General features: G+C 40.5%; 1 protein-coding gene across 4 annotated transcripts in view; it reads right to left on the reverse strand.

Annotated features, from left to right (window-relative positions):
• pacs2 (phosphofurin acidic cluster sorting protein 2) overlaps positions 1-25,978 on the reverse strand; it is a 244,083-nt gene that overhangs the window by 22,096 nt on the left and 196,009 nt on the right. For 3 of the 4 annotated variants that reach the window (XM_048537649.2, XM_059649290.1, XM_048537653.2), the window contains 6 exons: positions 23,660-23,764; positions 22,340-22,446; positions 14,162-14,316; positions 9,557-9,667; positions 6,957-7,065; positions 4,154-4,186 (listed from right to left, as the gene is read on the reverse strand). In XM_048537649.2, the coding sequence (XP_048393606.1) occupies positions 4,154-4,186; positions 6,957-7,065; positions 9,557-9,667; positions 14,162-14,316; positions 22,340-22,446; positions 23,660-23,764 (620 nt within the window). The remainder of the gene's footprint in view (positions 1-4,153; positions 4,187-6,956; positions 7,066-9,556; positions 9,668-14,161; positions 14,317-22,339; positions 22,447-23,659; positions 23,765-25,978) is intronic. The other variant, XM_048537650.2, reaches the window with a different exon arrangement.

Here is a 25,978-nt window from a genome sequence, read left to right on the forward strand (position 1 = left end):
AAGGTCTGTAGGAGGGTCCAGAGGAGATTCAGCAGAATGGACTCCAATAAGAAATTTTAAACAATAAGGTTAGGTTGAAGCAGCTGGGATTGTTCTCTTGGAACAATGGAGATTTGATGGGACTGTACAACATCATAAGAGATCAGATTTAGATATGGGAGACAAAAGCTGTCGCATTACCTAATGGTACATGGACTGTGGCACACACATGTAAAGATTTTTGGGAAAGAGATTCAGGGGTGAACTCAGGAAGATCATTGCTGCACAGAGTGTAGTAAGTGTAGTGATTGTAAAGAGGTCAGCCTGGTGGACCTCAAACAATACGAGTTCCTGACTGGGGCTATTAATCTGGTCCAGTCAGGGAGCTCTGGTTGACAGATAAGAACAGGAGTGTCAGACTCCTGTTTACTCTCAGCGAAGTGGATCAGCATCAAGGACGCTCCACGTGTAAATAAAGGGCGACTTGGTGACCAGATTCCGGTCTCTGTGCAGTTATTTCACTGGCGATGACAGAAAAACACGCTTCTGAAGACATTCCCTTGCAACTGTCATTTCTAAATTAGGGTGAGCATTTCTGGCATCATGCTGTTATTTGTGAAGCCTTACTTGTTCCATCCTGCCGAAGATTGGGCCCAGTATGTAGAAGAAACGTGTTATTTGTTTCTGGCCAAGTAAAAGTTGGGAAAGATGAAAAGCAATGAGTAATTCTCTGACAGCTTGTGGACCCAGAGCTTTATTGGTTATTAGGAGCCTAATTCTCCTTGAAGCACCAGATGCTAAAACCTTTGAAGAGGTGACAGATTTAGTGAAGGAATATTACGACCCCAAGCCTCCGCTAATTCTGAGACACTATCAGTTTTACTCAGCAATTCGAGAACCAGGGAATCTGTATCAGGATTTTTGACTGGGTTAAGATGACTGGCAGAGGCATCTGAACCTTTGAGATGCTGAGACACAGTTTGGTACGTGTAACTAAAGATGCAACCACGCAAAACCGCCTACTAGCTGAAGACCAAATGAATTTTAAACAGGCACTACAACTAGTATTATCATTGGGCAACCTTGCCTGTCCGACTGCACTTTGGTCACACCACTTGAGCGAAAACAATTGCATGTCTCAGTCAGGATGTGTCCTGAGCAGAAGGACTCTTGGTCAGCCCACAGTAAAAGCCTAAAACAAAGCCAAGCTTCAGCCAAATGGTTAAAATTTTCTTCAGAATCCAGGCTGTGCCTGCATAGGTAAGAGACATGGCCGACACAAGGTCAGGTCCAGTGACGTATACAGTTCAGGTAAGTGCGATGGTCCAGAACAAGCATGTGGGCCATATGAAAGCTGCAAATTCGCACATGGTGTGGAAGCAAAATGTGCCTGGTTCCTCAACAGCCTGTCTGTCTGTACTGGAACTCACAGGTTCTCAGTCTCCATGAAGTGTTGAAGATACCTCTGAATCTGAGATAGACACAGCGACTGTTGCTGCCTTGATATCTTTGCCACTTGAAGAGAATAAATTTCTTTTGAGATGCTCCAGGCGCAAGAGATGAGCTACTGAGCTTTACAAACCATCCATGTCAGAGGTAAAGTTGGAGGAACCCAATATTGTGCTAAAACGCCCTAGGAGGAACTACAGAATAAAGAGCCGGCCTATTTACTCAGATTCAGAGGGGCAGGGATATAGTGATTGTAATTAGGTCAGTCAGGTGGACCTCATAGAATACGAGTTTCCTGGTTGGGGCTGTCAACCTGATCCAATCAGGGAGCTCTGGCTGACAGATAGAAACTGAAGTTTTTGGAGTAGATCTGGAGCTCGGGTGAGGAGCTACTGGAAGTGAGGCAATCCATCTCGTCGGACCCCAGAGTTTAAAAACCAGGCGGGAAAACACACCGACGCTTCATTGGAGGCTGCACTGATGATGTTACCAAACATGGTAATGAAACATCTGCAAAACAACAAACCAGCTCAGCAAGCCAACCAACCTCAAGGAACAGAAGTGTCAGACATCTTGTTCACTCTGAGAGCTAGCTCTGAGGAAGCTGGATTAGTGTCAAGGGCTCTCCAGACAAAGGGTGACTTGGTCACAGGATACTGGCAACTGTGGAGTTTCTTCACTGGAAAAATCACTGGCCATGTGTACAATGAAAGCAGACACAAATAATGATTGCTTTTAAAAGCAATTTGAAAATGAATAAACTTGCAAGGCCATGAAGCTAGAGAACGGGAATGGGGCTACAAGGTGTAGATCTGGATGAACACAGCAGGCCAAGAAGCATCAGGGGAGCAGGAAGGCCAACGCTTCAGGCCTAGACCCCCTGCTTGGCCTGCTGTGTTCATCCGGCTCTACACCTGGTTGTCTCTGGCTCTGTAACATCTGCAGTTCCCACTATCTCTGGAGGGAATGGGCCTGTCTGGATTGCTCATGGAGAGTTGAATAACTTTCTTCTGTGCTATAATGGTTTGGTGACACTAGGACTCACAGCAGCCTGACCTAGACATACACTGTGTTCAATGTCAGTGAATCAAAATCCTGGAACTCTGGGAATACTTTCACTGTACAAATGGAAGTATAGAAAACTGGAGCAGGAGTAGGCCCTTTGGCCTTTTGAGTCTGCTCCACCATTCAAAATGATCATGGCTGATCATCCAATGCAGTGCCTTGTTTCCACTTTCTCCCTAAACACTTTGATCCCTTTAGCCCAAAGAACGTTATCTAACTCCTCGTGAAAACATTCAAGTTTGACCTCAATCTCTGTGATAGAGAATTCCACAGAGTGAAAAAATATTTCCTCCTATCCTACCCTGTACCCTTAGACTGTGGCCCTTGGTACTGCACTTCACAGTCATCAGGAGCATCCTTCCTGCAGTTGCCTTATCTAGTTCTATTAGGATTTTATACATTTCTATGAGATCCCCTCTTATTTTTCTAAACTCCAGTGAATATAGTCCTAACCAATCTAGTCTCTCCTTATGTGTCAGCCTTGCCATCCCATGAATCAGTCTGGTAAACTGTTCATTGCACACCTTCCACAGCTAGAACATCCTTCCTCAGACAAGGTGCCAAAGCTGCACCTAAAGCTCCAAGGCCCTGTACAAAAGGCAGCAAGACATTCCTGCTCTAGTACTTGAATCCACTTGCTATGAAGGCCAACATGTCACTTGCCTTTTTTACTGCCTGATCTGCATGCTTACATTTGGCAATGGTGTACAAGGATACCCACATGATAATCTAATTTCCTGTTTTTTGCTATCAAAGTGGACAACCTCACTTTTATCCATATCCTACTTCATCTGACATACATTTTCTCCACTCCCTTAACTTGACCAAGTCACAGTGAAGCCTCTCTGCATCCTTCTCTCAGTTCACACTCCTGCCCAGATTTGAGTTGTCTGCAAACCTGGAGATATAACATTCACTTCACTAACCTAAATAATTAATATATATTGTGAATAACTGGCGTTCAAGCACTGATCTGTGCAGTACCCTACCGGTCACTGCCTGCAACTCGGAAAATGATCCATTTATTTGTGGTCTCTGCTTTCTGACTGCCAGCCAGTTCTGGATCCATGTGTGTACACTAACCCCAATCTATGTGCTTCAATATAACCTTTAAATCACAAGAACTGTAGTTCAAGATGTGGTTCAATGCCACCTTCTCAAGATTAACTGGGGACAGATACTATCCTGAGTAGAAGACTGCCGAATGTAATGCTGTTCTGTTCAGTGAAGACATAAATGGACAATGCAGTGACATTAAGGGAACTGATGCATTGAGTTTCATGGATATATCCTCAGAAATCATTAATATAGGCAGGAGAAATTAGATGGGATTATAGATTAGATGGGATAGTTTGTTTAAACAAGGCCAGTAAAGTATTCTCTGGAAGTGTGACTTATTTTTCAGATACCAGACCAGTAAATGCTTATTCAAATATTAGCATGCTCATGGAAAATACTGAAAGTGTACACCACTCTCCAATGTTAACATGCTCCAGCAGATTCACCAAATTTCCAATTTTAAGTCATACAATTGTAATCCAATTATCATACCAGGCAACAATGTTAAGCCAGGAGAAGAAAAGTTTGGCATTAAATATACATCAACAAAGCATTATATATATATTTTTAAAATAATCAAAACCCAAGCGGACTCTGGTACCTTATGTTAAAATCAAAATGAAAGCTCTTTTTCCTTTATTGAAAGCAACCACAAGAAAACAAAAACCACACGTTATTACACGAAACAGGTTGATCTGAGGGTTGTATCAATAATAAGGACTTGCCCTTTCCTCATTGGCTGCTGATAGTCGAGTATTTAAGACAGTCAAATGCATTTACAGCTGGCTGCATATCACATGAGGATATAGTACTTTGTGCTGATTAAGATCAAAAGTAGGTATTATGGAGCAAAAATTATTGACAGAACAGACCTTAGCCAACATTAGACTCACAATATTTCCATTTTCCTTTTTAATTATTCTGTTGCCTCCAATTCATTCTCACTATCCTCCGAAGGACACAGTACATTAGTTGATCAGTGTTCACCAATCTGTTGCTGGTTCAGGAGGCTAGAGGTCTCCAATGATATCATTTTACAACATGGGTACTGTTCTTAAAGGAGTGCTCATTGGGCTTCTCTGTCATGTGGGGCACAAGGATGTTGCTTGGGTGTTCAATTCCTGTCAGATTGCTCAATAAACAAAGAGGATATCCCCACAGTGGATCAACTCAGTGACGAGGGAAGGAGTAGAACATGCAACTCAAAGTCACAGAAGCTTTTAGGCAGCTCATGTTGAATAGTATCTTAAAATAGATAAAAATTTTAAGCCAAAACATTGTTTGTTGACATGCATCTAATTTTCTTGGTTTTCGTATGCAGCATTTCAGGCAGGGCCTTGCTTTGAACCATAAACCACAATAAACAAAAAACTTTTCTCACTTGCAAAAGCAATTGGTGGAAAATCCTTTGAAATGTCTGCTATTGCAGGTTCTTGCATACAAACAGCTTTTCTGTTACAGGATGCTACACCTGCATTTGTCTTTACTCTACAATGTCTAATTGGAAATAATACAGGGAACTTGTCCATGTTAGCACTTTTAAATACAGCCAGTGTGAAAAGGGCATTTAAATTTTAAAGTAACAGCCACACATGTAAACTTAGAAAGGTAAACCATAAATACCATTAATTCTAAGCTGCTACAATATTACTTGTTTATCACAGAATTAAACTACATTATCATATACCTTCATTTAAAGATAGTTTTTCCTGAAGAGTTTGTTTATTGGTGAAGTAAATAATTTGTTTAGTTATGTTATTTTCTTAGACAACCTTAAAGACTTCCTCAGGTTCTCATCATCAGGACTACTTGCTAATCACGACCAATTACAAAGAATTACGGTTACTGCATGTGTATAGGAGTAACTGAGAATAGCTGTCTGAACTGTGGGATACAACTGATTTTAATCTACTATCAATGGTTGTGATGCTTTCACCTGTCAGGCCTAATGTTCTGTAATTCCCTTTGCTTTTCTTTCCTTCTTTACCTTTCTCCTTAAAATGTTCCTCTTTCTGACCAGGTTTTGGCACAGGCTTTAACACTACCTATGTGGCTTGAGTCAAACTTTAATTTATGCATCTCCTGCAAAGTGTCTTGAGACATTTTATAAATTAATAATAAACTATTGTAAGGATGTGTGGATGTTCTCTCAACCTCACTTACCTAGAATCAATGACCTAGTCCACATCATGAAAGTAGCTCCTTCCTCCAGAACCATATTCTACTCATTATCATAGAATCACAGAATCCCTACACTGAGGAAACAGGCCCTTTGGCCCAACAAGTCCACAGTGAACCTCAGAGCATCGCACCCAGACCCATCCCCCTATAACCCACCTAATCCACATATCCCTATGGGCAATTTAGCATGGGCAATCCATCAAACCTGCACATTTTTGGACTGTGGGAGGAAGCCTGAGCTCCTGGAGTAAACCCACGCAGTCATGAGGAGAACGTGCAAACTCCACACAGGCAGTCACCTGAGGCTGGAATCAAACCCAGGTCCCTGGAGCTGTGAGGCAGCAGTACTAAACCATTGAGCCACTGTGCTGCCCCATTCAGTCACTATTAATGCTAAGTCAGCTCCTTTGCACTGTTGCTCAGCAAGCTCTCCCAGCATAATGTTACTACTGTATATCTACTGATGTTAATTAACTCCCTGACAGTCCTTCAGAAACAGTCTTCCATTGCCTTGTGAGACTAACTGCATCTCAAATAATGTTAATCAAATTTTGAAAGGCTTGGAAACTCTTCCAATACTACTTCTAATTACAGATTTTTTTCCTCCCTGTATCATCACCTACGTTTTAGGCAAAATTTTACAGGAGAAAACGAGCAAGATGTTAAACGTAACTCTGTCTATATTAATTGTTTAACTTCTGAAAGAGGTACTTAGCACTGAAAAATCACATTGGAGCATAATAATGCACAGTTACTTTACACCTGTGATATACCTGAGCAAAACAGATTGCTGGGTGACCTATCAGTACTCTACAGCCAAGTATTCTACATTGTATTATGACGTGCTATGAAAAAAGATTTCTGCGATGGTTTACAATAAGAAGAAAACACATCAACCAAGTCCTATTGACTTGCAAGGGCTACGAAATTATAAACACAGGGTTCCAATACATTTCATGAAACAAACAGGAATACAGTGACAGCAACAGATTAGCTTGTTGTCACAGAAATATTTGTTTTACTGAACACGTGCACTATTTTTGTATGGGGGGTGATTTATTGCTGGCGTAAGGTCTCAATTATGTTCACCCACTAGCATGGAAACTGCCTGCTGCTGTCACAGAATTCCATTTGGTTATGTTTGTAGATTATGCAATTTCTTGAAAGCTTTATTTATCTTCAAATGTAACTTTATACAGTCAGCGTAAAAATCATGCCTGTACCTTTTCTGTTTGTAGGTTAGCATAGCTTCTGCTATAGGTAATTGGTGGGAGATGTTTGCATTGGAGATGTACTGGGTAACTCTGGTGACAACATCCGGTATTTCCTGCACTGCAAATAAGATACAATCGACAGGTTAAACAGGTCAGGGATAATGGAACTGCAGATGCTGGAGAATCCGAGGTAACAAAGTGTGGAGCTGGATGAACACAGCAGACCAAGCAGCATCTTAGGAGCACACAGGTCATTGGTTCCACTATTAATGGCCTGCCTTTCTCACAAAGGCAAACTGTATTCCTCAGCAGATAAAATGAAGGAAACAAATTTTCAGCAGAAATTATAAATAGCTATGCACAACTACACACAAGAAAAGAAAGACAAAGACGTGCATGCATATTACACTTTCCAAAAACTCAGGACATCCCAAAGCACATTTCACTGACTAAGTAATTTTGAAATGCAGTCGCTGTTCCAATTTAGGAAAGGTTGCACAGTAGATTCTAAGGAGCAGTTAAATAGGGAAGGAAAAGCAGAAAAGATGAGAGAAGAATTCTCAATTTTAAGATTAGTCACCTAAAGGTAGAGATGAAATATAGGTCCAAATCAGGACAGTATGCTGTTTGAAGGGAAACTTGAAGTGCTGTTTACAATCAGACCAACCATGATTTTGGCAAACAGAAATTACTGACGATCAAATATGGCAATTGAAAAGAATGTTCAGAAATCATATTGTGAGAACTGTGGGAACCTAACAGGTTGTTCAGAAGGTAACAATAGCTGGTATTTTATAATGAGACTGTGTGTCACACATTGTGACACCTTGAGCATTGAAAGTACCTATTACAGCACTACCAACAGGAGTAACAGGGACATAAGAACCTTCAAAGAAATGTACAGATGTTGACTTTATAACAGAAGAGTACAAATAAGGCAATATCGGATCAAACAGTGCACCGCTCACATATTAGTTAGTGCTTTCTGATCTAAGTCTCAAATGCAAGCCTACATTGTGTAATAAAGATTAATGTTTCAGTCACTTTAAATATCGTGGTCATTAAACAAAAGTCTGAATAGGGTCTAATCTATTTTATCAATATCAAGTGAACTAAGAAAGCCAGGAGACTGAACCATTCATCCAAGTTATGTTAATAAATTCAGAGTCTAGTTTCCATGAACTACTGGTTAAACTTTATTAAAACAATAAAAGCTTTCACTCAAAGAATACCCCAACCAGGCAAAGAGCTAGAAGCAAAGATTTTATTCAAATACAATTAAGTGCCATGTTGAGTGTCACAAATGGATTAAAGAACAATGAACATGTACCCACATTGGACTATTTAAAAAAATACACCACACAAAACAGTCCGACAAATGTGGCTGCTTCTAGAAATCTCCAGCTATTACCATGACAAAAGCCAATTTATCATCTCTCTGGAACATCACACCTGTAATATATATAACATTCCAGTCAAGCCATTCAAAGGAATAGTAGACAAGATGACCATAGCCAGTTCCAAACAAAAGAAACCATTGAAAGACATTACGCAGAAAGTTTAATTGTCAATTTTTATATTCCTGGTTATTTTGCTCTTAGTTTATTTTCTCTATCTTTATTATCATTTTAGTCCTCATTTGCTGGATTCTGAATTTATCTCATTCTCCACGGCTACACCTGACTTTGGCCTCCTTATATGTTTTTTACTTTTAAATTAATACTCTCCTTAACTTCCTTGGTTAGCCATGGTTAGTTTATCCCTCAGAATCTTTCCTCCTTACTGGGATGTATTTTCGCTGAGAGTCATGAATTACATCTTTAAATAACTACCACTGCTTGCTGGCTGTCATCCCTGTTGATTTATCTACCCATTTCACTTTAGCTAACTATCGTTGCACTGTAATTCCTTTTATTTAAAATAAACATAGTTGTTTTTGATGCAAGTTTCTCACACTCTTGTATCATGTTATGCTCACTACTTCCCAAGGGATCTTTTCTCCAGAGAAGTACTAGTTTAGCACAATCAGCACAGCTGTTCAGTCATTGTATGCTAGTGTGACTTTTTTCCCTCTTCTCTGTCAACACTTGCTGTCAGTCGAATTCACAGCAGGACACATGATCCCATTCATTCCTCCATTTCACTTAATGTAAAAAAAAATCAATCTTCACATTTGTAACAAATCCTCTTTCAAACGAAATATTAAATCCAGGTTTGCCCGGGGGGGGGGGTATTGCATTTTGAGAGCAACTGGTCTTTTCTTTCTACTTTTTGTGGGTCCAACATGCAAAGTGGCCATTGGATTGGCCTATATAATGGTACTGCACTTCAAAAGTAATTTCTTAGTTGTAAAATGCATGGGGATACCCTGAGAATTCGAAAGATGTTGCACAAATACAAATTAATCTTTTCTCACTGATCCCCAAATTTCATATAGTGCAATCAACTTCAACAATTGTGTTATGGTACTCAACATTAAAATCAATGATTATCACAAGGAAACTAACAAAACACGCTCAGAGCAGATGTGCGATAACTTGGTAATTCAGTACAGTATTGACACAAAGTGATTCAGACTGACTTTAAGCGCATTACAATATATTATTTACCTATTGAAGGGGCCTCTGTTTTGGTGAAAAAGTCCTGCCATGCTGCATCCTGGAAAAAATTGTTGTACCTGTAATCTATGGAACTGAGGTATTTGGCCACTGGGTGAGAGCCTAGAGAGAAAAACGTGGATGTTTTAAAATATCCAGCCATATTAGAAACAGTGCTTCAAAATGCAACCACCATCTCTGTAACTTGCTGCCTCTTTACTTTCCCATGTTCATTTTAATAGAGATAGAGCAAATCTTTAATCTCAATGTCTAAGTTTTTTTAAATTTGACAATCTTAAAATCCTAGAACCTACAGCAATCCTTCCCCGCTCTTCAAATTCCTGCAAGTCTTCTCTTCTCTCTTCACTTTATTTCAGTGTAAAGGAAACAAGAAAATAGTGAACAGCTGCCTGCTGAAGTCGCAAACAGGTGCGACCAGCTGTTAACACTGTGGGAGATCTCAGCAGCAGCATGTCAAGCCTGCTGTAGAGACCAGCAACAATGTGGACATCTGGAAGAAATTAGCAGTTGCTATGGAGACTGCAGTGTCTTAAAGAAGCCGCTCTGTTTGTACATACCCTCACAGCTGTACTGTAGAAGTTTTCCAGTATTTACTCCATTTAAACAAAAACAAAAGTTGCTGGAAAAGCTCAGCAAGCCTGGCAGTATCTGTAAAGAGAAATCAGAGTTAACGTTTCAGGTCCAGCGACCCTTCCTCAGGACTGATGGTAGCTAGGAAAATGTCTGTTTATATACAGACGATAGGGTGGGCAGGAGTGGGTAAGGAGTAGACAATAGGCGGGGATGATCCAACGAGAAAGACGACTTTTGGACAAACAAAGGATTGGATAATGATCTGGTTGGAAGAGTGAATAGCTGTTAATGGAGACTGTCAGCTGCTAAGAATAGGCAGACTATATGATTACAAGGCCTGGTGGGTGGGGTTAGGGGCTAGGGGCTAGGGCATGGGAGAGTTCAAGCCCTAAAATTATTGAACTCGATATGGAGTCCGCAGGGCCGCAGGATGCCCAAGCAGAAAATGAGGTGTTGTTCTTTCAGTTTGTGCTGAGACCAGTTGGCCAGGGACCATGGTGGTGTCTTAAAGTTGCAGGTAATTGGAAGCTCAGAAAATGGATGTTCTGCTAAGCAGTCACCCAGTCTACACTTTGTTTCCCCAATGTAGAGGAAACCACATTGTGAGCAGCAAATGCAGCCGACTAGATGGTGTGAATTGCAGGTAAGGTGCTGCTTCATCTGGAAGGTACGTTTGGGCTCTTGGATACTGAGGAGGGAGGAGGTAAATGGGCAGGTATTACATCTTCGGCAGTTGCAGGACAAGGTGCCATGGGGGGGCTATTCGAAGCAAGGGAAGAGTGGACCAGAGTGTCCCAGAGGGAACAATCCCTCTGGTAGGCGGACAAAGGAGGGGAGAGGAATGTGCCTAATGGCAGCATCTTGCAGGAGGTGGTGGAAATGGCGGTTGATGATCTTCTGGATGTGGAAGCTGGTGTGATGGTACATAAGGACAAGGGGAACCCTATCGCTGTTGCGGGAGGGAAGTGAAGGGGAAAGGGCAGAAGTGTGGGAAATGGGTTGGACCCAGTTGAGGGTCCCTGTCGACAACAGTCCTGGGGAATCCTCAGTTAAGGAAGGTGGGAGACATTTTGGAAGATTCCTTGTCAAAGTCGTAACACGTGGTGGAGACAGAGGAGCTAGGAGAATGGAATGGAGTCTTTACAGTAAGATGGATGCAAGGACTATAGTCCAGGTAGCTGTGGAAGTTGGTGGATTTATAGTGGATATTAGTGGGCAGTCTATCCCACAAAACGGAAACAGATTTGTTCAGGAAGGGAAGGGAGGTCACGGAAGGCAAGGGAGGTGTCAGAGATAGGCTAGGTGAAAGTGAAGGCAGGGTGGAAATTGGAAGCAAAATCAATTAACGTTTCCAGTTCCAGATGAGACAGGGAAGTAGCACCAATAACATCATTGCTACATCAGAGAAAAATTTGTGAGTGGGACTCAGAATAGGATGAGAACAAGGAATGTTCCATGTGCACCATGAAGACACAGGCATAACTAGGGCCAATGAGAGTACCCATAGCCACCCCCCTGACCTGAAGAAAATGCAAGAAGTTAAAAGAGGAATTCTTCAGGGTGAGGACGGGTCAGGCCTTTGCTCAGGGAGAAACAGAGAGCCCCGATAGCATCCTGGTGGGAAATGAATGCGTGAAGGGATTGCACATTCACGGTAAAGACGACGCGGCTGCAGCCTGCCAACTGGACATTGCAAAACTGGCATCAAGCGTCAGAGGAATCGTGGATGTAAGTGGCCAGGGACTAGACCAGGGAAGAAAATTCTGAGTCAAGGCAGGAAGAGATAAGTTCTGTGAAGCAGAAGCAGGCGCAGGCTGAAACAACGGGTCTACCTGGGCAGTCCTGTTTGAGAATTTTTGGAAGGAGGTAGAAGCCAGCCTGCAACTACTGAAGGTGTAGCAGCCTCCCATTCACCTCTTCCCTCCCCAGTATCCAAGGCCCCAAACATACTTTCCAGATGATGTAGCACTTTAACTGCAGTTCACACAATCTAGAATCCAGCATTCACTGCTCAGAATGTGGTCTCCTCCACATTGGGGAAACAAAGAGTAGACAGAGTAGCCATTTTGCAGAACATCTGTTTTCTGCCCACAAAAAAGACTGAGCCTCCAGCTGTCTACCACTTTAACACACTACCCTGTTCCCTGGCCAACATCTGTGTCTCAGGCTTGTTGCAGTGTTCCAGCGTTCCAGCAAAGCTCAACCTGCAGTCCTCCGGACTCAATATCGAGTGCAATAATTTGAGGCTCGACCTCTCCAATGCCCTAGCCCTCACCCCATGCTAGTTATCAAATGGCCTGCCATTACACGCTACCTATTGTTAGCCACTAACAGTCTCCATTAACAGCTATTCACCCTCCCAGTCAGATTGTTATTCACTGCTTTGTCTGTCCAAGTGTCTTCTCTCTCTTTGGGATCTATCCCCATATCATATACTCCTTTCCCCTCCCCCCTACCCTATCTTCTGCATATAAACCAACATTTTCCTAGCTACTAATAGTTCTGAGGGAGGGTCACTGGACCGGAAATGTTAACTCCAATTTTCTCCACAGATGCTGCCAGACCTGCTGTGTTTATATAGCAATTGATTTTGTTTCAGATTTACAACATCCACAGTTCTTTTGGCTTTTACTCCATTTAAAACTGTGTTCTATTTGCTGCCCTCTACAATATAAAACCTCTCTTGCAAATTTATTATCTATTATGCCATGTACAGCTTTAACTCTATCATATAAACTTCTCTGTATGTCTCCAGTTCTATTTTTAACTGATAATACGGCTCTTAGCTTTTGGCATTCAGTTTAACAAACTCTGACTGGGTCCAAAAGAATCAATTTGTGGCTTTAAAAAAAATCCAGCTGATGTTCCAGTTTCTTGGTTATTTTTCACAGCATCACCATAAGACTTCATTTGCCATTCTATAATTCTCCCCATGACAGAACAGATGGCTGACACTGAGTCATAAGGTAGAAATTCAAATCATATTTCTACAGTGCAACAGCGAAGCAACAAATATCCACACAGAACATGACTAAATTAATACCTTAAAACCTCTGACAACCATCTGTTATTTATTAAAACATAGTTCCTTCGAGGTTTTGCTTCCTATAAAAAAGTTATGATTGCTTTTCATTCCCCTCCCTTTCTTGATTTTTTGTGAAGCTTCAGAACTGGAATTCATAGATTTTTGATGGGCAAGGCTATTCATGTATATGTAACTTAGGCAGGTAAACCGAGTTATTAGGTGCAGATCTTCCAGAGTCTGGCTGAATGATGAAACAGATGGGGTACAGAAAGGCCTGTTCGAATGAAATTGAAGGGTGCTGGTGCTAGCAAATGAAATACATTTCACCAATTACCCAATGTAATTCCCTGCATTTCAAGGGTAAGTGGGAATTGAATGCTTTCTCTAGTGCGCCGACATTCATTTTAATATAGTATAACGACATCAATAACAACTACTAATATTTTCTACACACCTCTATTTTTTGTGATACTTTCATGTTTCTGTTCAATTGTTAATTGCTAAGAGCAAGATACAATGCTTGGCAGAGGACTGACAGATGACCTGCTAGCTCATGCAGCACAAAGAGCGGCTAGCAGGAGATTCTACAATCACAAGATGAACCTTGCTACCATTTTCTTTCAACGTCCAAAAACAGCAGGAAATCTCGTGCTTGATGGAGGCAGGAATGAAACTATCCAAGTCAGAAACTGCCTGTTTATCTACACATTCTCCTTTTGTGCTCAAACACCATCTTCCCAAAACAAACATAAACAATCTACCAAAATCCTAAATAAAAACCAAAAGAACTGTGGATGCTGTAAATCAGGAACAAAAAACAGAAGTTGCTGGAAAAGCTCAGCAGGTGTGGCAGCATCAAGAAAAAAATCAAGGTTAACATTTCGAGTCCATTGAGCCTTCCTCAAAATCCTTCCTGAACAAAATCAATGCTCAAACAAAGTAGGTTTATGTGGAGTGAGACAACACAAGACATCTTAAAATAGTTGAGTTGAACATACCAAGGGGAATGATGAGGAACCTCATGTAGCCAAGCCAGTCAGGAGTCTTGTGTGACAGCTGTTCCACAAACAGCCTCAGGATGGCACTTAGGTAATGCTGGGCCCCTGCCACCGTCACTTTAATGGGGCTTGGTGTTTGGGAGTTACAGTTGCAGCTGAAAACAAATAAGAAAATGTGTGTATTGACAAAAGGAGATGATATGGCTTCAACAATAACTTGCACTTTTAACAAGACCCAAGGCGGATTTTAGAAGCCCTGTTGAACTAAATTTGCTACGTCAGCAGATATTAGCATTACGCAAGCAGAAAGGTTTTAAGGAGCATTTTAAAGCAGGATAAAGAGTGTATTTCCGGAAGGGAAATTCAAACATCCAGCGGTTAAAGGCATAGTTGCCAATGAAACAACTGCTAAAATTATAAATGGTGAACAGACCAGAAATCTAAGCTGTGGAGGCTCCAAGTTAGACAGACAGGTAATGGGGAGGTCGCATAGGGATTTGAAAACAGGGATGAGTTTTTTTAAATGTAAAGAATTGCTTGGTTGGGAACCTGTGTAGGTCAGTACAAGTATGTATTCTGGAATACTGGGTAAATGGAAATCACCTCAGTTAAAGTGGCAATAGCAGAATTTTGGATCACCCCAATTTATAGAGACTATAAGTCAGAAGAATTTTGCTGAAATAGAGGTAACAAATACACGTATGAGTGATTCAGCAGAAGACAATACAGATAAACCCAGTTACTACAGCTCAGTTAATTTAACCTCAATGCTGAGACAACTTTTAGAATCCAAGATGAAATTAACAATTACTTGGGCAAGTTCTTCATTAAGGAAAACCATCATCAATTTTTTAAAGTTAATCACATTAAATCAACATGATTTAGTTCTATGATGAGATTGTCGATGGGGCTATGTGAGCATATCGCATAATAGACTTGGCCGCAAAGTTGAATCCCCTGACATAAACAGTGAAAATAGCAGGATTTAGCTGAGGAACAGGAAACAGACAGTAGTGCAAAGCCTTTGTTTTATCTGACTTCGAGGTGTACAGCGAGGTTCCCGCGGGCTTGGCATTAGGACCACTGCATTTCTAGAAATATATATTGACTCTCACATGGATGCATACAGCACAAGTTTAAAATGAGCAGATGACAAAACTGGGAATTATAGCAAAATATGAAGCAGACAGTATTAAGATTGTGATAGACTGGAAGACAGCAAAGAAAGACTACGGAATAAGCATGTCCATGGTACACAATCTAACATGAAGAAGTGAGAAATCTTTGTAGGAAAAACAAGGGAAAGCAATAAACTAAAAGGTACAAATTTAAGTGGGGCATAGCAACAGGGTGCAGTAAGCTTATTAGGTGACAGAGCAAATTGAGGAAGTGGTTAAAGTAGCTAAAAGGATGCTGGGCTTTACAAATTAACACAAAAAATACAACGACAAATTTATAATGAACCTTTATAAACATTTATTTGGCATGAACTGGGATGTTCTGTCTAATCCTGGGCACCTCACCTTAGGAAAGATGTGAAGGCTTTAGACAGGGTGCACAAAAGATTTGTGAAAATGATTCCAAGGATGGGAGACTTCATTTACTTGGGTAGCTTCAACAATACAAAATTGTTCTGCTTCACAAAGGTTGTGAAGAGATATGATAGAAGTGTTCAAAATGATGATATTTCTGGACAGAGCAGACAGACAGAGACTTTTCTTATCAGTGCAAGGTTCAAGAACTGAAAAGGAACAAATTGGCAAACAGCAATGTGAGGAAAAACTTTATGCAGCAACTTGTTAGGACTTGGTGCACAGACTCAGTCATGGTTTTCAAATGGAATTGAGTAAGATCGTGAGAAAAATTAATAGCTGGGCTACAAGCTAAGGACAGAGTTCAACTGCTGTTATGCAGAGTCACCAAGACTCAATGAACTGAATGGCATTCTGCATTCTGACTGCAGTTGAGCTGGTCAGGTGAAATAACTAGCCAGAAACAGCCAAGTCTTCATGTTGGCGTGGGTCTGCAGTAAAAGCTCACTTCCTACTTCTCCATGTTCTCTTCATGCCAGGCAATATCCCTGGCTACAATGGCCGATTTGCTACCTACTTTCAATCAAATCTTTTTACCACAGCATGTCAGAATAGTTTTTACCAAATTCCCCCATTCTCCACGTGAGAAACTTGCTTGGGCAACACCTATGGACTGAGGGAAAGGGGGGCAACATGACTAACTATAGTTTAATTCTGCAATGGGAATGACTGCAGCACTTTTTAATTATTATTGAGAGTCCTCTCACAAATTATCAGGAAGGTGATTAAGCTAGCTGAGTCTTTAATTCCAGTGTGAATAATGAATTGATTGTGTCTATTGGTGATAGTTAAGTTGCCTTGCAATGATAAATACAGAGGGGGGGAAAAAAGAGGGAGAAAGTACAGTACTGCAAGGGAACAGGCATCTTGGCCTATCAAGACTATGCTGACACATGAGGCCTTTCTAAATTGAAAAGATTTTACCTCTACCAGGACTGCATCCCTCCATCCCCTGCCCTTTCATTTATTCGTTAAGAGGCCCCTTAAGTGTTTCTATTCTATCTGCCTCCGTCACCACCTGTGGCAGAGCATTCCAGGCACTTACATTTTTTGCTCAGAGGGTGGCATCTCTCATCTTTAAATCTATCCCTTTTACCTTAAAACTAAATCCCCTGTTAACTGATAGTACTATCCTGGGAAAAAGACTCCAACTATTCATTCTATCTGTACATCTCAATGTTGTAAATTTCTGTCAGGTACCAGTCTTCCTTCGATGTTCAAGTGAAAACAAACCAAGTTTGTCCAATTTCTCCTCACAACCAAAGCAAACCAGGCAATGTCCTGGTAGACTGTTTCTCCAAAACCTCCCATATCTTTCTTGTAGAGTCAAAGGCCAGAACTGTACACAACATTACAAAGGTGGCCGAACTAAACTGCTGTACAGAAACAACATGACTTACCAATGTTATATTCTATGGTCTGGCAAATGAAGGCAAACATGTAATATGTCTTCTTGAACATTTTATCCACTTGTGTTGCCACTTTCAGGGAACTGTATGCCTAGATCCCTCTGTATGTTGACATTACTAAGGATTCTGCCATTTACTACATATTTCCCTCCTGCAATTAGATATTTAAAAATGCATCACCTTGCATTTGTCTGGATTAAACTCCTTTTCTCATTTCTCCAGCCTATCTATATCCTGCTGTATCCTCTGGCAACTGTCATTCTATCCCCACCTCCCCTAATCTTTGTGTCATCCATAAACTTACTAATCACATTTTCCTCCAAATTTTGGAATATATATTACAAACAATAGGGACCCCAGCACTGATTCCTGCGGAATACCACTAGTCATAGATTTCCTGTTAGAAACACCCAGGCTAAATTGTCCATGGTATCCAGTGACGTTCAGGTGGATTAGCCTTGGGGAATGTAGAGTTAGCGGTAGGGGATGGGTCTGGATGCGATGCTCTTTGGAGGACTGGACTCAATGGGCTGAAATGCCTACTTCTATGATTCTAAGTAACATATATGGGGAACTAATCAGTGACTGAGAGACTGAACAATTAGTGTTGCATCTGCCGTGTCTTCAGCAAAGAACTGAAAGGACTTCGAATGATGACAGATTGTTGTTTGTGTATATTTGCATGTGAGAGCGCGAGGGCAAGTGAGAGCAAACAAGTGAGAAAACGACAGCAAGAATTGGTTTAAAATTGAGGGCTACTGTAAGATGAAGGATATCCAAACTGCAATAGATTACAACATTTCCCTACTAGAGTTATAAGTTAATAATTCATCTTATCTTTGCTTGTGGTTAGGAGTACTAATAAGTACTAATTTCATGTTAACCAAAGAAACCTGCCGAGTGATTTCCATTAACCTGTGTTCATCAGACAAGAAAATTAGGGACTTGAGTCATTTGATTAAATCTTCAACTTTAGTAATGACTGTGGGAGTAGTGGGACTCGAGCATCTGTGCATTCTCTCAAGTGGTTTGTGACCGATCCCAGATCCAAACTGTTCATGTGCTTTACCAACAATTCGAGCCCAAATGATATTACTCAGGTACAACATTTTTACCGAACAACGATGGTCTGTTCTTACTGCTTTCTGGTTGGCTAATCCTGGTCCATATTAGCACATTCCTTCCTCTCCAATATGATTCAATTTTGTGAATCAACCTCTTGCGAAGAACCTCATCCAACTTTACAACATCCACTTCCTTTTTAGAGTTTATAGAGTCATACAGCATGGAAACAGATCCTTCACTCTGACCTGTCCATACCAACCAGATATTCTGAATTAATCTAGTCCCATTTGCCAGTATCTGGCTGATATTCCTCAAGACCCTTCCTACTCTTATACCCATCCAGATCCCTTTTAATTTTTGTTTTGATTTATTCAAGGGATAAAAAGGTCACTGGCTAGACCAGCATTTATTGCCCATCTTGTCCACTTGAGAGTCAACCACATTACTGTGGGTCTGGGGTCAGATGTAGGCCAGTTGTGAGCCAAATGGGTTTTTCTGACAATCGACAATTACACCCTTAATTCCAGATATTTTATTTAGTGAATTCAAACTCCACCATCTGCCATGGCAGGATTCGAACCTGGGTCAACATTATCTTGGTCTCTGGATTAACAGTCCAGCAACAATATCACTAGGCCATTGACTCCCCATTAAATGTTGTTATTGTATCCTCCTCCACCACTTCCTCTGGCAACTCATTCCATACACCCTCTGCGTGAGAAAGTTGTCCCTTAGATCCTTTTTATATCTTCCCCCTCTCACTTTAAACCCATGACCTCTAGTTTTGGACTTCCTTACCCATGGGAAAAAGACCTTGACTATTCACCCTATCCAGGTCCCTCATGATTTTATAAACGTCTATAAGGTCTTTTTATCAATTCTCTTAGTAATGCGGTCAAAACAATACAACAGGTTCAACAAATGATTTCCCCATTGCAAAAGCAAGGGTTTTATGCCAAACCAAATAATTATCATCCAAGTGTGTCACATTTGTTATCCAGTTCAGGAATCATTTATCCAAAAACCTTGATGCTGACTGTTTTCAGATAAAGGATATTTAAATTTTTCAGATACATTTTCATAATGGGTCTGTTCAGGCCTTTGGGAAAAATAAACTTTGCTTGGTGCCAACAGATGTAAACAAACCAAAAATTGCAGTTTTTTTTTCCTCCACAGGACCTGACTTCAGGAAGTTTTTGGGTACACATGCTAAGTTCAGGCCCACTTTCAAAAGGTCTTTCAGCCTTTAGGTCTTTTTGGCTTTCAGAAATGCGAATAATGGATTCCTGATTTATATTAGATTGTAGCATTTCCCTATTGTTGGTCTAAGGCTAATAGGTCTGTAGTATTCTCTCCTCTTCTTACTAAATAATGGAGTGAAATTGGGTATTTGCCAAATCAGCAGGAAGCAATACAGAATTTTGGAAAATCATCAGTGGAAGATTAGCATCAATGCATCCACCATTTCCACAGCTGCACCTTTTAATAATCTGGGAGGTAGGATATCAGATCGCAGTGGCTTATTAGATTTCAGTCTCTTTCAATACCCCATAACACTTTTCACATTCTAAATTTCCTTCAATTGCTCATTCATTCGTGCCTTGCATCTTCCGGGAGAAGTTTTGTATCTTCCTTAGTGAAGATAAATACAAAGTAATCACTGAGCGTCTCTGACAGCTCTCTATTCCCTTGTTCCTCCTGACTGCCTGTAATAGACCCACATCTTGCTTAGCCAAATGTTTCCTTCTCACCTATCTAGAGGGACTTTTACAGTCTGATAGTCTGATTTTGCGTGTTTTGCTTATTTACATTGAAACTATATTGCATTTAACATTTTCTTGGATTAACAGTCCAGCAGTAATACCGCTCGGCTATTGTCAATCCTTAATTTTACATTATTTCCAGCAACTTCATAAGCTTTTTCTTTTATTCATAAACAATCTTCAACTTCATTTTATAGCCAGTTCTGTGTTGTTTTGGGATTATTTTTCCTCGTTGGTGATAGATATAGCTGCTGTAAACTTTGCCATAATTACTTAAAGGCCATCTATTGTCTATGTACCGTCATACCTTTTATTATATTTTTCTAATCTGATTTAGCCAATTTGCCTGCCGCACCTTCAGTTCAAATTTAACATGCTGCATTCAGATTGAACTGCCTTATTTTCAAACAATGTGAAATTCTACCATATTATGGTCACTCATCCCTTGCTTATTTTACATGATTATTAATTGTCCCTTTTTTATTACATGATAATACATGTAAGATAGCTTTTCCCCTGGTGGGTTCATTAACATAACACTTAAGAAAACCATCCCTAACATTTTAGAAACTCATCCTCTGCAGCATTAGCACTCACTGGGTTTACCCATGCTGTATGTAGGATGAAGTCATCCATGATTACTGCATGGTCCATGCTGTGTATTTCTCTAATCTCCTGATTTAAGCCACGCTCCAAACTATCACACTGTTTTATGTCCTATAAACAATTCCTACCAACGTCTGCTGCCCTTTGTTGTCCAATGCCTTCTTTCCTTTCTGTTTCATAACTCCACCTCAACAGATCCCATATTTTGCTCAAGGGTGTTTTTTTTTTTAAAAAGTTCATTGTTAACTCCTGAAAATGTGCCTCAGGACCTAATTTGTTTTCCAATTTGGATCTTTGCTTTCAACACGGGCCACTTTCCCTTTAAAATAATGTCATGCAGCTGCCATGAGATATCCTTGAACTGCAGTCATGTTAATTACTGTAGAAACACCTTTCTGAACCCTTGACTATGGAACCACTTATCACTATTGCTCTTTCACTCTTCTTCCTCCCCTGCTGTACAGATGAATAATCTGTTGTGCCATAGATTTGGCTCTGGCTGCAATCCCAAGGAAACTACCGTATCCAAAATAGAAAACTGAGTAGCATGAACATCTGCCTGCTTCTCTTAGATTGTCTGGTGCTCACCTATTCCCTCTGTCAATAAATCCTGAACCTGAGAGGTGACCATGTCTCTAAACATGATATCCACTTAGTTCTCTACTTCACTCAACAGTAACTGTAGTCACTGCACCAGTTTTGAAGTGTGGAATTCAATCTTGTGCAGCTAGCATCACTTCTAGTAGTGGAGTCGGTCTAGTACACAGGGTGCATCCATGACTTCCCACAATTTAAAAACTATTTTTGCCATTAGGCTAGGCAGAATAACTTAACAGTTACTCAACATCAGCTTCTCTCCCTGTATCAAACTAAGAGACAATCACTGGAGGTTGAGAATGGTAGAAAAAAATAAGCAACTTCTGCCCCCTCCTCACTGAACTCCCTCTCCCTCTCCTACACAAAACCCCATGCACCTAAATTAGCCATCAGTGCAGAAGAGGAGTGGGAGAGCTCCTTTAACTATTTTTAATTAACCAGCTTGGAAATATTATGACACGCTTCCAGGACAAGCAGTGCATGAACACAGACTTTCTATCCCATAGGCAGGGACCCTACCGCTATGCAACAAGACCCTCAAGAAATTTTCTCAAATCAAAGCCAGTGGTAACTGAATTCAATCTTCTGAAAGTCAGGTTTAATGGGTCTTCTCGTTACCTACCTGGCGACATTCTCAGACAGCTTGTATACTATGGTTTGAAGGCTGGGAGAAAATGTCTCTTGACGTAAACAGAATTGTTGCAACACATGGACTGCAATGTTCAAGATGTCTCACAAAAACCGTTCTCCAAAGCAACTAGCACAGGGCAATAAATACTGCCCTTGCCAGTGATTCCCACATTTCATGAGTTAACAACTGACCCAGACTCAAGAGCGATGTCCATGGAGTCAAGGAAGTGCAAGTGACAGACAGCCTTGTGCCCCCATAGGAAAATAGGCTTCACATACATTTCCATTAAAGGTAAATATTTTGCAAGGATAGATGCAATCTTCAACTTTACTCCTTGGTTATGGAAAGATACAGGGAGGAAAAATAAAGTTAAATTATATTTAAAACGATAAAGGAGAGACACTAGAGGTTCAGATGGATGAATCTGAAAACTCTAATGCAATTGTGTTGACTAGCATTTTTGTTTCACTCAGGGACTAAGAATAACGCACACAAAAAGGAATACTCCGACTCACAAGCGTTGTATCCTGGAGACGATGGTTGTGAAGGCTGCTTGTACATCTGCCGAGGAACACGTGCACACAATGGGGAGATTGTGTTTCTGTAGTAACTCCGATACATACTGTAAGGCAGTAAAGTATTACTAAACAACGCAGCCTATTCACTGATCCAGTCTCTAAGTTACAGTTTTAAGTTTAATTAGCAAGTTCAACAATGACAAAACTAAGATGGAGGTTTTGGAAACAGGCTTAATGAAAGCAAAACATGAAGTGCAGGAGAAAAACATCAGAAGCAAATCAACTAGAGCATCTTATCCACATCCACTAGTGACAGAGAATTGGCAGCGACAAATTCTGCATTTCTGTTATAATGTTTTGACCCCATTTTATTGTCCACCTCTAATTACAAAGGATATTAAGCATGAGACTGGGGTAACACGTTGGCCAAACCGGATAGAGATTCAAACCTAAAACAAAGAACCTTTTGTCATGTAACAGTGAACTATCAGTGTTTATACAACAATGCAGAGGCTTTCTTGATTACTTCTTCCAGTGCCAGCTCACAAATAACCACATTTATCAAACACACGAAAGAAAAACAAGCTTGGAAATTCATTCCTGACTATTACCAACTAATCCGTCATTGAAATCAGCATGTATGAATTTGATTGTCAGCCATGACATGGTTCACAGTTAAATTCTTAGCTGTTACTTACGATCGCAGTGTATGACTGAAGAGAGTCTTGCACTAGTTGTCAAAGAGCAATCTTTGAAGTGAAAGAAATTAATTGTTCAGGAGAGAAAGATGGAGGAAAGACATGTCACCATGATCAGTGTGGAAGCAAAGAAGTAGCACTACTTATTTGTCTTGATGGGCTGGCTTTGCTAATGTCAAATCAGATTCGTCACCTAATGACTGAAAGGTCATCCAAGTGGGAATACGTTAGCCTTTTTATTCCATCTGAAAGGTAGAAAGACTTGCACTTACGGTGTTTTTGATCCTCAGGATATCCCAAAATGGATTACGAATGAGATACTTTTGAACTGGTGTGATTATTACAAAGCAGGAAACCAGCTGCTAATTTACACCCAGCTAGCAGCCAGCAGTGAAACAAATTAGCTGATAGATAACTCGTGTCCAAAACAAAAACATGGCGAGAATGCGTCTGCTTTTCTGCAAGGGACCTTTTATATCAATATTAAAGGGAAAATGTCTCCTTCAAAAAAAGGTACACTTTTGACAATGTAGCACTCCCTCAGTACAAAAATGATTGCACTTCAGAGTAGTAATGTGGGAAACATCAGTAGAAACATGACACACAAGTTGGAGCTTACCTGACCCTGCCAGTCTGATGTATTGATAAGAATTATGTTTTCTGGTAGCTGCTCATCTGAAATCAGGATGTGATTCAATTGGTCATAGACGGTCTTCCGAGGGATCTGCAGTAATAAACAGAATGCACGCCAAATCAAATAAGTTGATCACTCTGGCACAGAACTCAACTTTGATGCTCCAAATCTCAAATTATTGAACATATCCAGAAAACACATGTTTAGGTTTCAACATTTCTTGAATATTGGAAATGCCACTCAGCTCTTACAGTTTGCTTTGAGCGTCAAAGGGACCATGGCTCATCTGTTATGAATACCATCCAATCGCTTTGGCTCTACATCCCTTTACAGCCTCCCTTGATTAGCAATAATCTTTCACTTTGCATTGAGCTATCACCTTCTACATTTTGGAAGGCAGAGTTCCACACTACTACTATCATCCTTAACCTATTTTCTAATAGACTTCCTGAATAAATTAATCTGATTTCTATGCCAATGTCTCAGATTCCCATAAATGCATTTGTTTAAAAAACTTCAACTGCCCTGTAAACATCTACATACCAGGGAATGAGACAGGGGTCCCCAAGACCATATGAAATAGCAACAGGAGTAGGCCATTTGGCCCCTTGAACTTGGTCCACCATTCAATAAGATCATAGCCAATCAGACATCCTTCACATCCACTTTCTGCCCTTTCCTCATAAACCTCAATTCCCCTACTGATCAAAAGTCTATCTATATTCTTTTATCATAGCTTAACCCTTGGAGGCCTGAAAACAATCTGCTGAATCTGCACAGCTTTCCTTCCAAGGTAAATATAAGCTTTTGGAGGTGTGGTTAACTCAAGTGGTCAAACAAAGGCTTTGTGCAGTCATTGTAAAAATCTCTTCCCCTGGTTAATCTAGATCAATATTCCTATGCTCTATAATTACATGTGTACCCGTGGCATTATTTTAGCAATTTGGCTACCACATTTTAGTGATGAATACTCTGTTGTCCTAGTTTTTTTTCATCATTTAAGTAATACACAAGTCTAATTTTAATTGCTCCAAAATTGATTATGTTAGATAGCTGCAGTGAAATTCATCTGCCACATTTATTACAAATTACTAACTCCACCAACATCGTTAAACAGTTTTCTGTTTTGTTGCCATGACTTACATCAATCTTTGTATCATCAGCATACTCAATTAACACCATAGAAAGCCAAACAACTAAATCATGAATATAGTGCATACTTGAAGCCTCAGAACAGGTCCTCCTGGGGCTCGCCAGCCACTTTCTCTCAAACTTTAATATATACCCATTATTCCAAATCTGCCTTTCACTGTTTGAACTGAAATAAGCCAGAAGCGTATCTTCAAGTCTACGAGCATTAATTTTAGCTAACAGTTCCTTACATGCAGCCTGACAATATCTTTGGAAGCCCATATAAATTACATGTCCAAGCCTGCAAATGACACAAAGCTGGGTAGAAGAGTAAACTGAGAGGAGGATGCAAGATGTTTCAGTGTAATTTGGACAAATTGAGTGAGTGGGCAAATGCTTGGCAGATGAAGTATTATGTGGATAAACGTGAGGATATCCACTTTGGTAGCAAAAACAGGGAGGCAAATTGTCACCTGAATGGTATTCGGCTGGGAAAGGAGAGGGGCAAGAGACCTGGGTGTCATCATACACCAGTCACTGACAGTAAGCATGCAGGTGTAGCAGGTGGTTGAGATGTCAAATTCTATGCTGCTCTTCACAGCAATAGGGTTTCAGCACAGGATTGTCTTGCTGCAATTGTACAGGAACTTTGTGACAGCATATCAACAGTATTGTGTGCACTTTTGGTCTCCTCATCCCAGGATGGATGTTTTGGCTATGAAGGGAGTGCAAGAAAGGTCCTCCAAACTGATTCCTGGGATGGGAAGATTGACGTACGAAGAGAGATTGGATCTATATTCACTGGAGATTAGAAGACTGAGGGGAATAAGTAGAAGAATAAAAATTCTGACAGGTCTGGCCAGGATAAACGCAGGTAGGATGTTCCCAATGACTAGGGAGTACGGGGTCACAGTCACTGTTCCCTCTAATTTTCTTACCAGTTAACCAGGAGTCTGAGGTGCCAACATCAATCAACGTGCAAGGAACATCAGAGAGGTGGCTCAACTTAGAGGGGACATTGATGATAGCCTAAGGATACATGATAGTCCATTTAAGATTATGGTGAAAAGAAATTTCTTCTCCTAGAGAATAGTAAGTCTGTGGAATTCCTTTCTCAAAAAAAAATTAAACCAAAATAGTGTCCTCAAAAAGGAGTTAGATATGGTTCTTAGG

Source organism: Stegostoma tigrinum, chromosome 10 (genome assembly GCF_030684315.1).
Source record: "Stegostoma tigrinum isolate sSteTig4 chromosome 10, sSteTig4.hap1, whole genome shotgun sequence".
Classification (NCBI taxonomy): domain Eukaryota; kingdom Metazoa; phylum Chordata; class Chondrichthyes; order Orectolobiformes; family Stegostomatidae; genus Stegostoma; species Stegostoma tigrinum.